Source organism: Tachypleus tridentatus, chromosome 8, assembly GCF_004210375.1.
Source record: "Tachypleus tridentatus isolate NWPU-2018 chromosome 8, ASM421037v1, whole genome shotgun sequence".
Classification (NCBI taxonomy): domain Eukaryota; kingdom Metazoa; phylum Arthropoda; class Merostomata; order Xiphosura; family Limulidae; genus Tachypleus; species Tachypleus tridentatus.
Genome location: NC_134832.1, coordinates 30,397,217 through 30,413,319, shown reverse-complemented (window position 1 = coordinate 30,413,319; position 16,103 = coordinate 30,397,217). Strand labels below are relative to the sequence as shown.

General features: G+C 34.7%; 1 protein-coding gene across 3 annotated transcripts in view; it reads right to left on the bottom strand.

Annotated features, from left to right (window-relative positions):
- The window catches only part of LOC143222086 (cAMP-dependent protein kinase type II regulatory subunit-like), a 126,537-nt gene that overhangs the window by 46,904 nt on the left and 63,530 nt on the right, over positions 1-16,103 (bottom strand). The window contains exon 1 of one of the 3 annotated variants that reach the window (XM_076448007.1): positions 10,571-11,244. The exons of the other annotated variants lie outside the window; for them this stretch is intronic. Coding sequence (XP_076304122.1) covers positions 10,571-10,679 — 109 coding nt within the window. The 5' untranslated portion in view covers positions 10,680-11,244. Of the gene's footprint in view, positions 1-10,570; positions 11,245-16,103 lie in introns of those variants that run through there. 3 annotated transcript variants of the gene reach the window in all.

Here is a 16,103-nt window from a genome sequence, read left to right as displayed (position 1 = left end):
TTGGAAATAAAATAAGCATTTAACAAACTTAAAGTAATTTAATAAGATATCCTATACGTCGAAATTTGTATTTACTTATGTATATATCGAATAAATAAATATGTAAATGAGGTATTGTTCTCGAGGTGCATAAACTTTAACAGTATAATATTTTCAGTCAGGTTTGATCGATGATTTATGTATTATATAACAGTGTGTTTTTCAAAATACAATTTTATGATAAGCAGGCCTATATATAGAACTGTATTTTAGTTCTGAGTAAGTTTCTATGTTTTTACACAGACTCATCTGCTTGAGATAACAGTGAATTAGAAACGATTGAAAACACGCAGCAGTAGAAAGTTTTAGCTTCTCTGAAAGTATTAATGGTGTAAACTCTAAGTTGATTTCAAGATTTTATGTTTTAGAATACCTAACCGAAACGTTTTAATTGATTTATCTTCCAAAACAAGATGAAAGTAAGAAAAGTGAAGACAAAGCATCAGAACAAACTATCTAGGGCTGTATCAAAATGACTTTGAGTGTGATAGTCAGCAAGTCACATGACACCCACAGCCGCTATAAGATCTCGATGTAAAGGCAGGAATCACAACTACGTTTTGGTATTGATTGGTGTTTCATTGATAGAGTGATGCCACTCTATATATACATATATTCATACACTCACCCTGGAAAGATGAGTTTACATTGTCGAATCACTAACATGGAAATATTCTTTTTCCTTAATAGCTCTCTCGAGGAGGTTTCCTATATGTGGTGAGGAGACCTCTCAGAGAAGGTTCTGTACTTTCAGTTCACCTTTTCTGGGATTTAAACATCCATTCACGTGTTTGTCGTTCGTGACGACCCGTGAATTGGAAGGAGAAGAGTATCCTGTTGGTTAAAGGTCCATCCCCAACACACCTATTGGCCTGGAATTTCTTTAGACGAGTGGTCTTGTGGTACTCCCAGGGTCAGTCTGCTGTGTCTATCGGGCTAGGGTCAACTGAGTACCAGAGTTGGACTTGCTCAACAAGTGTTGTGAACACTGTGTCTGACGTATCCAAGTTAATAGTGAGTAAAGAGGCGTGTTTCCAGCAAAGGTAGATAGATGTTGCTAAAACTGGTTTAAGAATTGAGTTACTGAAGAAGTTCCTAACCAGTTCGGTAGAAAGGCTATTTAATAACAACAAAAAAGAAACTAAACAAATTAGGATTATGAGCTGTGGACTGTATACGTGCACGTTGAGAAGTTTGTAACATCTCCAAGTATGAAACTGTCCATGTCAAAATAGTTGTAGATATTTTATTTAGGCCAATGTGCCTTTTGGCTTTGGTAACAGAACTAATGCAAGAAGATAACTTTTTTCCGGTTCATGCTGTAATTGCACAAACAATTATCTCTCCAAATGCTCGCATTGTACCAGTAGTGTCCTGAAATTATGAATCTTAAAATCGAAATGGTCAATGATAAGAAGGTAGAAGTGATACAGACTGGTTGAAAAGGTGGCGTTGCAAGAACATGTAGAAGTATGCTCAGAACTATCCAGAAATCTGAAACACACAGATTGTACAAACAACAGCACAAACTCAACACAGTAACGGGAACTCACTAAATTGCTCATAGGATTTACTAATGTATTTGTAGGTTTAGATGAACATCTGCGCAAGTAACAATATGTCATCATGTAGACACAGGTGAAGTGCATCCTATTGGATAATTATCTTGCAGACATCCTTAGAACATCAGGAACACTGACAGTGCTGAAGTAGAGGAAATGTTAAACAAATGAATAAATCAATCTTGGAAAATTATTAGTGTTATAAAGTTAGGTGTGAGTAACATTTTTTTGAAGTTTATAGAGGTGAGAAAGTAAATGGCCTTTACTGAGAGATTAAAGGATTGCAGTGCTCTAAATTATTAGATAATTTTTGAAATGAGAGGCTGCCTTTCTAATTTTAGCCATATTAGAGACTACAATGTATGGAAAACAGTGCAATGCTAGAAAGAAATGCGATAATTCGATATGAGCTTGAAAAAGAAATATAAAAAAATTGAAGTTTAACGAAAAGAAAATTGGAAGATGTAAGAGATAACACTATGTAACAAATTTTGTTCCTGAGTAGTATGTGTTATTTCTTAAATTCTTATCTTGTAAAAGTAGAGAAAATGGCCATTATTTCCTTCAGACTTTTCTTTTGTGACCTGGATAATGAAATTTAGAAATTAACCTATTTTCTATGTAAAAACGGACAAATTTGCACATTTTCATTTACTTAAGGTCTGAATAAAACAATATATGAATCAAGATTTACATGTATTTATACTAAAGTTATACAAAATTGTTTAGAAGTGATTAGTTTTCGAGATTTGCGACTGTAATGTAACTCACTTTCATGTATTAGCCCCCAAGTATAGTCTCCCATCATGTTTTCGCTATACACTCCTTGGTAGCGGCGTTCAAAATCCAGTATATCTTGGTAGAAGTGCTCGCCTTGCTCCTCTGAGTATGTTCCCACGTTCTCCTTGAATTTATTAAGAAGAGCGTTAAGGATATGGACTTTCACGGACATCCTGCAGTCCATTTTGCCATAGTTCTTCACCAGAGCCTCGACCAGTTCCACATAATTTTCGGCCTTGTCATTGTCCAAAAAGCCCCAAACCACTGCGACAAAGCTGGCCCAAGCCATTTTCCTTCCTACTGAGCTTCTTGGGGAATTCTTTGGACTCTATAATCTTCTTTATTTGTGGTCCAACGAAGACACCAGCTCTGATCATTGCCTCAGACCGTTTAGGGAAAAAATCTCGAAGGTACTTGAAGGCTGCAGACGCCTTATCAAGAACCGTAACAAATTGTTTCATAAGACCCAATTTTATGTGCAATGGTGGGAACAACACCTTCTGGAGGTCCAGTAGGGGCTCACACTTGACATTGTGCCTCCCACAGAGAACTCGGTCCGTTGTGACCAGTGCTTCCTGTTCCAGTGCGCTGCGGTGTCCCTGCTGTCCCAAGGGCAGAGATAACGGAGAAACTTGGTAAAGCCTCCTTTGTCTATGTGTTCACTTAGACAACTAGAACTAAACTGAACTAGTGAGTGGTGAGCCCCTGTGTAAATAAATAATTACTATGGAAAGTTCTAGAAAATTCTCGTAAGTTCTACAACATCCTAGAAAGTTCTTGAAAATTTTGTAAGTTCGAGAAAATTCTCTATGACCTACTCAGCACTGAATCTACCTGAAATGTTCTGGAAAATGGGTAAATTTGAAAATTTCATTAGCCAGGTCACAAAAGTAAAGTTTGAAGAGAAAAATAGGTCTTTTCCATTTACTTTAGGCATAAGCAATTGGGAAATAAAACTTTCTGCCCATGAACAAGAAAAAGTAAAAATTTTGTTACATAGTGTAATGAATGAAATGAGAGAGGTGAAGTAAAAAGACATATGTTGCCCGTAAGAAACAAAACTTATTTATTAATCTTTGTGTTTCTGATTACCAGCAATAAACAGCAGTTTTTTACACTTACCTTGATATGAATCAATGCCTTATAAAGGTAACTACAACCTAAATTAAGTGATGAACATAAGAAAGGGAAGCTAAATGTGAGTATAACACGATTGCAGACGTGGTCATTTCCAGTTATTATTGAAAAGGAGAAGAAAAGGGTACAAATGTTATGAATAAACGTTTGGGAATAACACGGTATCACATAAAACTATCTCACGTTTTCCATGAATGAAAATAAAAGAATTACTGGAAAACATTAGTTGGTTGAATATCTTAGAACCATCACCTGACTACATATTTGTCAAAGTGGATGATGAAAGTAGGCTTAGGGCTGATTTCAGCACTCCAGAAGATTGTATGAATTCCAAGTCATCTGATTCGACCAATGTAATGTATCTGTCACTTTTTAGAAACTAATGAAGCATGTATTGAGAGAAGTACAATAGGATAAATGTCACATCTACGTGGATAACCTAATACTTTTTGTATGCCTTAGTTAGAACAACGAATGCTTCATATTTGTCCAGAATTTTAATATTTTTCAGACCACGCATTCTTGACCAATCCTCATAAACAAAATACATTGTGTAAATGTGAGTAGTGAGTGATATTTTTCACTGGTAGATCAGGTTATAACTCTAGGACATCACTTTATCCTGTTGGAATGGTCAAAAGAGACGTGGGTATTACATGTACTCTGAAACAACAGTATTATAAAATCTAGTAAATAATATCTTGCACTCTTATCTTGTGGGTTCGTTTATCGTTTATTCATTATTAATAATATTCTTTAATTCACCTATGAATTGCACGGCATGGCCTGATAACTAAGGCACTCGACTCATAATCCGAAGATCGCGGCTTCGAATCCCCATCACATCAGACATGCTCGCACTTTTCGCCGTGGGGACATTATAATGTTACGGTCAATCCCACTATTAGTTGGTAAAAGAGTAGCCCAAGAGCTGGCGATGGGTGGCGATGACTAGCTGCCTTCCCTCTAGTCTTACACTGCTAAAGTTGAGAAGACTTGCGCAGATATCTCTCGTGTAGCTTTGTGCAAAATTCAAAACAAACAAACATATGAATTTCTAGTTACATTTAAAATGTTATCTTACCTTCTAAATGATCACGCTCATTTTTAGTATGTGTATGTATTAGGAGACTGACATCGGCTTTCCCTAGTTGTGAGTTACAGATATCACTAATGTTCCACAAAAGTATCTAAATTATGAACAGATATTTTGCACAGGATTACGTAAATTACGACCACATAATTACGTATTCAAGACGTACGCTAACATCTTCAAAACACTGAAGAGAAGGAGCTGCTTGAAGCTTTAGTTATCGTAAAACAAAAGCATCTCTATTTGTGAAGCAGAAAATTTGCTATTCAAGTGAGACAGGCACCATTTAAATGGTGAGCTTCAAAAATCAGAAAAGTATGGATAGCGACACTACAAGAGAATAAGTAAGGTGTGTATTTGTCAGCCAGTAATATCACTACATTAAGATATCAGTGAAGTTGTGTAATGTTCTGTGGATGAAGGTGACTGGCTTTGGTCTCCTTAACTTCAATAAATGAGTTAGTTTGTAAATGTTTTGGATTTTTAAAGCTCAACCATTTAAATGGTGCATATCCCACTTCAATAATGAATTACCTACTTCACAGATAGAGGTGGTTTTAGTTTTACAATTACTAAAACTTTATAACTGTTTTTTTAAGTTCTCAAAAACAGGTTGAGTAATAGAGAAGTCGTTAGAAAATCTGCTCTGTGTTAGGTTTTTTTCTGTTTTCTTTTCAAATTTGGTAAGCAAACCTTGGCCGAAATGGAATGACAGTAACATTTCTTTGTTGTTGTTTAGAAAGATGGAAATGGAAATATTCGTGTGACGTTTCGTAGATACATTTCAGAAGAAAGATATTTTTTCAAAGAAACTAATATTTACTAGCTGACGTAGCCGTTAAACGAATGTGTAAAACTTGAAAACTCCTAACACACACAAACACACATCGGTGTCATTTCGTTGTGTACATACCAGGTTTGGTGGCAACAGGTGAAGCGTCTCACCAGTTATCAGCGAAAACACGTACACACAAAGCCCTTTGTCAGGTACTTGTTTATAGATAATTATACTACGTTTCTCACTGAACAATAACTATGATTTTATTAGACCAAGCAATTTAGATAGTATAAACTGAAACAGATGTTAATCTCATTAAGGCTAAGTGAGTGTATTTTGTTTTACCTAAAATCATGCCCAAAGTTGAAAAGAAATTACAGCCTGGCTAAATAGTGAATGAATATTCACTGTAAAATTATCATCATTAGTGTATTTTGTTACAGATTCGTTGCAGAAGTTAAGTTATTGTAATAAAAAGCACATAACCTGGTCTCTTCAGAAGTTATATTATGTAATAAACAAAGAGAAGCAAAAACCTAGTCTCTTACGGATGTTATGTTACTGTAATAAACAAACAAAGAGAAACAAAAACCTAGTCTCTTACGGATGTTATGTTACTGTAATAGACAAACAAAGAGAAACAAAAACCTAGTCTCTTACAGATATTATGTTATTGTAATAAACAGACAAGAGAAACAAAACATATTCTCTTGCAAAAGTTATCTTAAAATTCTCTATCGCTTTTGTTTGTTTTCAATTAAGTGTAAGATACTGTGTTTGTCTTATACTTTTCATATAGAAAAGTATAACCAAGGTAATTTAAAGTAAAATATTCTTTATCAAAACCATTAATGAACACCTTTTAAAAATAAACGTAGTAGCTTTAAACTTATTAAAAATTCATTTAATCACACTTTTAGGTCTTCTTTTGTTTGGGGGGAGGGGTGTACAGAAGTGATTTCTAATCATTTTCTGTATGCTATGAAATAATCTCAATCAAGCTACACGGATCGCTATACCATTAATGACATCAATCGATTTGGAACCTAGCATTATTTTTACTATATGACTTATGTTAGCTTGTAACATAATGTTAATTTAACAACCATCTAACACACGTTTTAGTATTATGATATTATAAGCAACACTTCAGAAAAGTTCGATCGATCTGTAAAACCTTCTCATAAAATAATCTAGCCGGAAAGGCTAGATACGAGGAAGGACCTGCTCTGAACATTAAAACTGTTTAGCTGTTAGACTAGAGGGACAAAGAGCATCTATTCAAATGCACACATCGCCTACTCTTGGACTACGCTAATCGTTTTTTTGTTTGTTGAATTTCTTGTGAAGCCACTAGAGGGCTATCTGCGATAGCTGTCCATGATTTAAAGTAGAAGACTATAAAACAGACAGTTAATCAACAACACCACCACAAAACCAACTCTTGGACTACTCTTTACCAACAAAAGGTTGGATCGACTGCGACATTACAAAGCCTCAGTACTGAAAAGGCCATCACTTTCAGTGACGGAAGTTGAACCTGTGACCCTTATAACGAACGTCATAATCATCGCGCTTTGTTAGGCTTCATTTTAAACTGATAGTGAGTCTTAGATCGCACTATTATAACGTACATACGTCCCCGAAGCACAGAGGAGTATGCAGTAAAGGGATACGAATCACGAATCTTGGATCTAAGTTGTTTTTGTTTGTTTGTTTGTTTCAGCGCAAAACTACAAAATGGAATACTTGCATTCCATTAATTGCAGAGAACCTAATTCCTGACCTCAATTTCTAAGACCAGAAACTTACCACTGGTCCACCAGGAGACTGAATGTGCAGTCTGTAATCCTAAGCTGTAGGCCACGCCTGGCCCAAGTTTCTTTCAATATTGTAATGGTTTTAAACACACAATAAATCAATTAAACAAAAAAAGACTGATACAATGTTGCCACAATTTTTTATGTATTTAAATTGAATTAAAATAAAAAGATTTTTGTGAATGATACCACATAATATATCAATATTAATAGAATTGAAAAATGAGAATATCTAATTAATACCAATAAACTGATTAAGGTTTATTCATACTTGAAGTAAAAATGTACTCTGAAGACAATTGGTATGGGTATTAAAACTTTAATTAAAATAAAGTACAGAACAATGATTCGACCTTCTTAGGTAATCTTCAGGTTAACAAACGCTAGAAATTTAATGCATTGACTCAACAAAAACAGGTGTAACACAAACACTGAGAATCCAATGCGTCGACTCAACAAAATCATGTATAACACAAGCACCGGGAAGTTAATGCGTTGACTCAACAAAACATATCTACTATAACTACTGCAAAGTTAATGCATTTAATTCAATTGAAACATGCCCAACAAAAACGTGAATGTACTGCCTTCACTAAACCAAAACATATTCTTAATTTCTCTTTCAGAGCGTCTTTCACACAATTCTGAGTTTGAGCTCGACAACTACATGTTACATATAGTACATACTAGAAACAGAATAGGGTTAACTGGATCACACATACTCGGTATGTTTTATATCTGTTGATTAATGTGGGCACAAGAGGGTAGTAGTACCTAATACTTAACCAATCATGTATATCAACTTTCTCTCATTGATTGCACGGCTTATGAATTGTGATGTAAAGCATAAAAACACACATTTGAAGATATTAAAATAATTCTACCACTAATTATGACTTATTTCTCCAGAATATAAGCCCTCATCGGCTCAGCAACGTTAATTATGCAAGAAGTTATCCAAAAAGAAGAAAATTTAAGATGATAAAGATAATTTTAATCGACATAGTTATGACACCATATTCCGTTCCACCACGGTTGATTAAACCTTGTGGAATAAATGTACATTCTGGAATCAGTAATCCCCAATCATTTGTTTCATCTCTGTCAGAAAAAATAATTTATAACCTTTGCTTATTTCTTTCATATAGCGTAAACCTTAATTTTTCTAAAACTTACTATCTCTATAAAATAATTTTCCAGTCCTGTTTGGTTTGTTTTGAATTTCGTGCAAAGCTACACTAGGGCTATCTGCGCTAGCCGTCCCTAATTTAGCAGTGTAAGACTAGAGTTAAAGCAGCTATTCATCACCACACACCGCCAACTTTTGGGCTACATTTTTACTAAAGAATAGTGGAATTGACCGTAACTTTATAACGCCCCCACGGTTGGAAGGATTTGAACCCTCGACCTTCAGGTTCCGAGTCGAGCACCTTAACCACCTGGACGCGCCGGACCTCAATCCTGTTTGTATAAATCGGTTAGCGTTTTCAATCAGTCGCTAGATGTCACCTTTATTTTACTTAAAAACTTAAGTATCGTTCTATTTTTTAGCTTTCTAACCATTTTTAAAACAAAATATCTCTAACACCTTTTTATGTAACACTCTCGTCGAATGGAAAAACACGCTAAACATTTCATGGACGACCAGACCACTTTTATGACATCACTAAACTCCCTTTATACATTATTCATTCGATCACGTCACCATTTCTAGTTTGCACATGAAGAAGAAATGTCCACCTTTCAAAAGCGCTCGATTTAGAGAGTTTTTATCATTTTGTATCAGGACTTATTGAAACGTAATTAGTACATTGGTGGCAACACTGCGAAAGGTTTTATCTAGTTAAACTCAGCTATAACTTTATAGTAGTAATGCTGTATAATATATGTGATTATAAAAACTTTATTCCTTACTGTTGCATAGGATAGCGATGACTAATAGCTACAGAAATATTACATACTGACATTCGCTCAACGCATATCCATTCTATTGGTTAGATCACTATTGAAAGTATAAAAGTTAATTACTTTAGTTACTTTGAGTTAAGAGCTATCTGCCTTTATTAAGAGTGACTATTTCAAACTTGATATCGTAAACTGTACATGTGTTTGCGGCATTTGTCAGTTTTTACTTATGTAACTGTCGAAAGCAATTTCTAATTGGTTTATTTTTTAGATAAAGAAGCCCTCATCGACATAGTTATTATTTAGGACATTATAGAAGTCAGTAACGAATTATTCTTTTTTCCAAATTTCGATGTAGCTCATTTCTTCAGTGTAGTTTCTCTATGCGGAAACATGAGGAACTAAGATTCAAAATTACTCATCTTATTTGTTTATAGCTCAATTACTTACCCATGTTTATACCAGTTTCAACATTGTTATACGTAACTGTTTTCATTTTGTTTTGTTTTTATACTGTTTTAGTTTTTTATTAAAAACATTCTAATGGTCATAATAAACACTTTATTTTTCTTACGCCTACTACTTTGGATGTTATTTTTACTTACAAGACGACCCACATTCGAATCCGATATTTGATTAGGAATCAAATAACACAACTGAAGACTCAACCGTGCATAGTATATAGTGACCTTAAGATGAGCCATCGTTTATACAATTGTTAGAACAGCCATTACGCTTTCTATTTTAGTTAGATTTATTTTTAAAATATATTTAAGCTCCTCTTCCATATTATTAATTGATTAACGGTTTAAAATTATTAGATATGTGTAGAGAAAGAAATTCAAGAACACTGATATCAAAAACAATAGTTAAGTAAATTCATTAGTTACAACGCGCATTCTTCCGAATATAGTGCGCTTTAACCACACGTCTGAGAGCGAGATTTATATATGCAAAAACGGCTCGTTTGGGTTGAGAAAATATTTTACGTAGAAGAGCGAACGAGCCGTTTTTGCATATATATTTCTCAACAAGTGGATTTCTCGACATCACTGAGAGCGAGATTTATTTAAGTCGCGTGGTTTATCGAACTAAAGATAAAGATGTCAAGCTGTTTATTCTGTGTGACATTGCATTGCTGCAGAAAAGTAAACATTCCAGGAGAGCACAGGCAGAATGTTAAAACAACAATAAAAAGTGCCACCAGTATTCACGCTCTAAAAAACAGTTACAAATAATTTTAAAACAATTAACAATAGCATTGACGAAATTAACAAATAACCAGACAGGTGATATAGAAGACACAAAACGAAACATTAACCATAAATGCATAGAAAAAAGGAAAGGGCAGGGCCAGTTTTTTAAAAAAGACTTATTTATTTGATTTTTAGTGAATAAAAAAACTATTATTTTATAACCACACTATCGAAAAATTCGTCACATTTCTAAATGTTACCTTCAAGGGAAGGAGAAATATCCCAAACTACCCTGCTCAGCTGAGGTTCAAGGTGAGTTGCTGAATTTCGACGATGATGTAAGTATTTGGTTCTCACGGTGTCGTTCATTTCTCACTGGAATAAACGTTTCTAAACTTCTTTCACTACACAGCACAAAACTATCGATATTTTAGGATTACTTGCTTGAATACACATGTAATTTGATATCCATCTGTCGTTAATAGAATATTGATTTTTTCGAAGGCGATATGTAAATTATATAAAGAGCTTGAAGGAAAAAGTATTGAAAGCACAATTTAAGAATGTATCCAGCTCTAACTAACCAATAGGATGGCTAAAATCGTCACGTGCTTCATCAAACTTGTATTGGCGAGATTTGGACGACATCGTGTTCCTTCTCGAACTACAGCAGAGTTTGTTAGCTACCAGTAGTTGAAGAGGATATGACGCACATACTGCCGCTGTTATAACGGAACTGACGCAAAAAAATCGTCATTTAGAAAATTTTTTATCTGAAGTCCTTGAAATTTCTTTTGTGGATATATGTTTCCCTTTACCATCGTTTGTAGATACTCAAGAGATTCGACATTGAGTAGTATAATATAGAAATAGTATCAAACAATAATAACTATACAGCTGGAACTTATAAATAAAAGTATACTTCGCTGGAGGGCGAAGTGGAGGCAAGCAAAAATTCGATGTTTTATTAGATCAATAATGAGCATGCGCTTTAAACACTAACTTTGCACTTCTGTTGAATTTCTACGCTCCAGAAATTTGTGTTGATATGTATTCTGGCCCATTCCTTCAGCAAAATCAATCATACTTCGGTTCACCTTGACGAAATGTTTATTGATAAAAGTGAAAATTCTTGATTTTTTTTTCTATATTTATAACTTAAGAGAAATTTTTCACCGTTTCCAATATAATTTCAGTTTAATTCACATTTAAAGTTAATTGCAATTGTTAGTTTGTGCTAATTAGAAAATCAGAAAAAAATGCATTTAGTAAAATCAATTCTAGATTATAAAATTAATTACACTTATTTTTTGCGGCCCCCAGTGGCTCAGCGGTATGTCTGCGGACTTACACGCTCAAATCCGGGTTTCGATACCATTGTGTAGCTTTGTGCTTAATTCAAAACAACAACTTATTTTTTGCAAATAAACACACTGGGCTATCTTTGGTGTGCATACCACATGTAACGAAATTCGATTTTTAGCATTATAAGCCTTCAAATCTACCAGATCCGCTGTGGCCCTGTGGTTAAGGCACTCGACTCGTAATTTGAGAGTCGCGGGTTCGAATCCCGTCATACCAAACACACTTCTCCTTTCAATTGTGGGGGCGTTATAATGTGACCGTCAATCCTACTGTTCGTTGATAAAGAGTAGTCCAAGAGTTGGTGAAGGGCGGTGATGACTAGCAAAATTAGGAACGGCTAGTGCAGATAGCCCTCATGTAGCTTTGCGCGAAATTAAAAAACAGACCTGCCAGTATGGGCGTTTACGCTTAATAAAATTGTTTATAATTATACTAAAGTAGATGCAACATACAAAATAGAGGTACAGTTTGCCTGTACTCTTGTTTCCAAAATTTGAAAACTTGAGAGTGACCAAAAGATATTGGTCTAACTCACCAAATAGTACAATCTGTGTTCTATGGATTTAATATTTGGGTTCTGCGTAGACCAATAGATGACTTCATGTTCTTATTCATAGGTCTTACAACCTTTGGTGGGATCTATATTATTCAGGTAGGGGGTTCGAGTCCCTGTCGCACCAAAGGCAAGCGTCTTTTCAGTCGTGGGGACGTTATAATGTTACGGTCAATTCCATTATTCGTTGGTAAAAAAGAGTAGCCCAAGAGTTGGTGGTGATGGCTAGCTCTTACATTTCAAAATTAGGGACGGCTAGCGTACATAACCCTCGTGTATATTTGCGTGAAATTCAAAAACAAACAATACAACTTTTGTGATGGACCCTACCAAAACAATACATTAGCCTTTTGTCTTAAACTTACATTGCTGTTTTCATTTAAGGTCTCCAAATAACAATGTATATTTAAATAAGCAGACATTTAACACACAAGTTTCTTGTTCAAAACCAAATGCCTACATAACTGAATAAACATATATTTGACATCAACGTACAGAGGGTATTAAAATGGCAGGAACTTATTGACTAACAGGGGATTTTTAATCATCGCAAAGCAATTCTTTTTCAAAGGGTGGTGGAGGTGTTAGGGGTGGGATTGAGAACTGTGGGTTGCCTCTGGCACGAGAGATAACCAGGCGTGTCTTTTATTATTTGTGTACATTTTTTACGACTGAGAAGAAAAAAACACTTTTGGCTCATAAGAGCAAAAAGACAGGGGTTTGAGCCCCACCGTTCTGTGAAAACCACTGCTACATGCAACTAAACTAAACTCTCATCCCTTCACACACACAAAAGACAGGGATTTGAGCCCCACCGTTCTGTGAAAACCACTCCTACATGCCACTAAACTAAATTCTCATCCCTTCACACGCACAAAAGACAAGGGTTTGAGCCCCACATTTCTGTAAAAACCACTGCTACATGCAACCAAACTAAACTCTCATTCCTTCACACACACAAAAGACAGGGGTTTGAGCCCCACCGTTCTGTAAAAACCACTGCTACATGCAACTAAACTGAACTCTTATCCCTTCACACACACAAAAGACAGTGGTTTGAGCCCCACCGTTCTGTGAAAACCACTGCTACATGCAACCAAACTAAACTCTCATCTCTTCACAAACTTTGCATCCAATCATCAAGGTTTCATTTCAAGTTATTAGATAATGATCATACATGGGGAAGATATGCTTTACTACCGCAACCATTTAAAATTACTTATATCTATAGATAATATGCTAACAAACCTAATAGTGAATGCAATAAAATAATTGTCAGTTCATTGCAAAAATTATTTTCCAAATTATTTTCACACTTGTAACAAGTACACACTTAACAATCACATTTGAAACACTTGAGTGTTGTTTTTTCTATGTTGTATTACAAGTTTTCAGTAAGATTTATTTGCTCGTGTGTAGTAAATCATGTTGCATCAATATATAAATAAATAAGCTCTCGCCTCTTCCAGCAGTCTATAAATCTCTTTTTGAACCAAAATATTCACATATTTGAAAACATAGTAGCATGTTGCTCACATTTCCATTTTCTTAATTTGTTAACTGTATTTGGCCCATTACAAAAACATTAATATAATTATGTTCTTTCTTATTTCTTTTAATCGTTTCAGAGTATGAGAACCATCTTTCTCTTTTGAGAAGAGATCTTACCCAAGAAACAAAATATAGAAATTCTGGAAAGAGTCAGGATAGATGAGTTATGCTCACTGGTACCAAGATCTGGACATGGAATGCGCACTCTGCTAGAATCTCAAGTGACTTTTCTTTGACTTCTCGAGTTCAGTTTTTACAATTACCTTTCGTCTTCTAAAGCACAAAATACATGGAAAATTATATCAGTTACTTTACTCAAGTGAGAAACAAGATATTGTGTGACTACATAGGAAAGTCACTTCATAATTCCTTAGTGTTCAGCATTCAGTGCGTGTGGTCTTCACTACTCTACTAAAAGACCTGGACCATGACCTAAAATGACCTTACATGACTGAGGGTCGTGGGTTCGAATCCCCGTAACACCAAACTTGCTTACTCTATCAGCCGTGTTGGCGTTATAATGTTACAGTCAATCCCACTATTCGTTGATAAAAGAATAGTCCAAAAGTTGGCAATGAGTGGTGATGACTCGCTGCCTTCCCTCTAGTCTTACACTGCTAACTTAGGGACGGCTAGCGCAAATAATCCTCGCGTAGCTTTGCGCGAAATTAAAACCAAATCACGGCCTATAGAAATCAGAGCAAGGACAATGTCTATTGATCTATCATTCAGAATAAGATTCCTTTGCAGATAGTGGTTTACCTCTAGCTAAACGAGTGTCATTTAATATACCAGAGTCTTGACTATATATATATATATGATTTCAGGGAAATATAATAAAGACAAGGTTAGTACAACTACATTTCTAATAGCAACATGTAGCAAGTGTAGAATGTGATGGCTCTACAGCCGCAAATATTAGATAACTGTGCCAGATTACATTGGATCTTAAATTAGTAACTCTGTTTTCACTGCACTGTATGGTCTATACGTAGAATGAATTTCTACATACGGCCAGATGTAATACTTGCATATGTGTCGTACTTATAACCTTGTTGATTATGCAGAAGAGCTGTAGCACATAGACATTAAAGCTAATTCAGGCGAGATTACGTGAAACCGAAAGGTAATCTGCTGGTTAAGTAGCTCAAGATCTGTTAAGTGAGTCTGAATGGCTTCGCTCGGATGTAAAAGACATCTTACTCTGATAGATGGTGTATCCCCACTGCAATATGGTTCCTATATATTCAGTCACCTCCAAAACCTATGATAATTTTATAATTCCACGTTGTAGCTTGTACCCTAGGATCTTTTTTAAAAAATGCAGTGTATTTTGTTTAATTTGAATGTATTTTGTTTTGGCTTTTCAAAAATTATGGTTATAGTATAATTTATCAGAGGTTGGGATTTGCTGTTTTTAATGCAGTCCTTCTTCATGATTTTGTTTACTTATTTAACTTCATTTAAATGTATTTGTTTAATTTCATTAAATTTTATATATATATACATTTATTTTCTCTCGTTTTCTTAGCTCATTCGAGCAGTTATTCCGGTAGATAAGGCCTAACGTAATCAAATCTAACACAGCTGGCTTTTCAGCAAAACGAAACTTGGTACTGTCAATTGCAAAAGTATCTAACCACGCCTACGTATCTCGTTTCACGAGACAATTTTCCTAACAAACACTAACGTCTTGATACAAAGAAAACATAAAATAATAAAGCAATGTTTTTGAAAACTTTAAAAAGTCGATACTGTAATTGCAACAGACGTTGGTCAAAAGCACATTTTCTCTAACATCATTTTATCAAAACCAATCTTTATGAAATATCGGTTTAAGCTGCAGAAAGCAACAGAAAATAATATCTTTATCTGTGTATTTGGATCACATCATACCATGCAAAATATTATTTAGGAACAATGATTGGCTAAAAATCGATAAAACTAGACTCGTATTCACGTTACAAGGTTAAATTAACTCTACTTTGTTCAAACCTATAGTGAAATGTTTTTCTAGGTGACTGCGCGTACCGTACTATGCTAAAGAAAAATCTGAAAATTCACAAACACTATGATTTCATTAGAAGCATGTTGAAATTAATTCAGGATGAAGCTTTGCCGTTTTTATTAATTAAGTAAACATATAAGATTCAATAAATAAACTTTATTTTTGTATAACTTTCTATTCTAAATTATTTCTTTATTTTAAAAGTGAAAAAACGACAGTAAATCTATTTTATACAATTATTTTAATTCAATGGTGCAGTTTTTCCATTGATACAGAATGTAACCGTCCAGACGTGATAAAGTTAAAGCTATCTCTA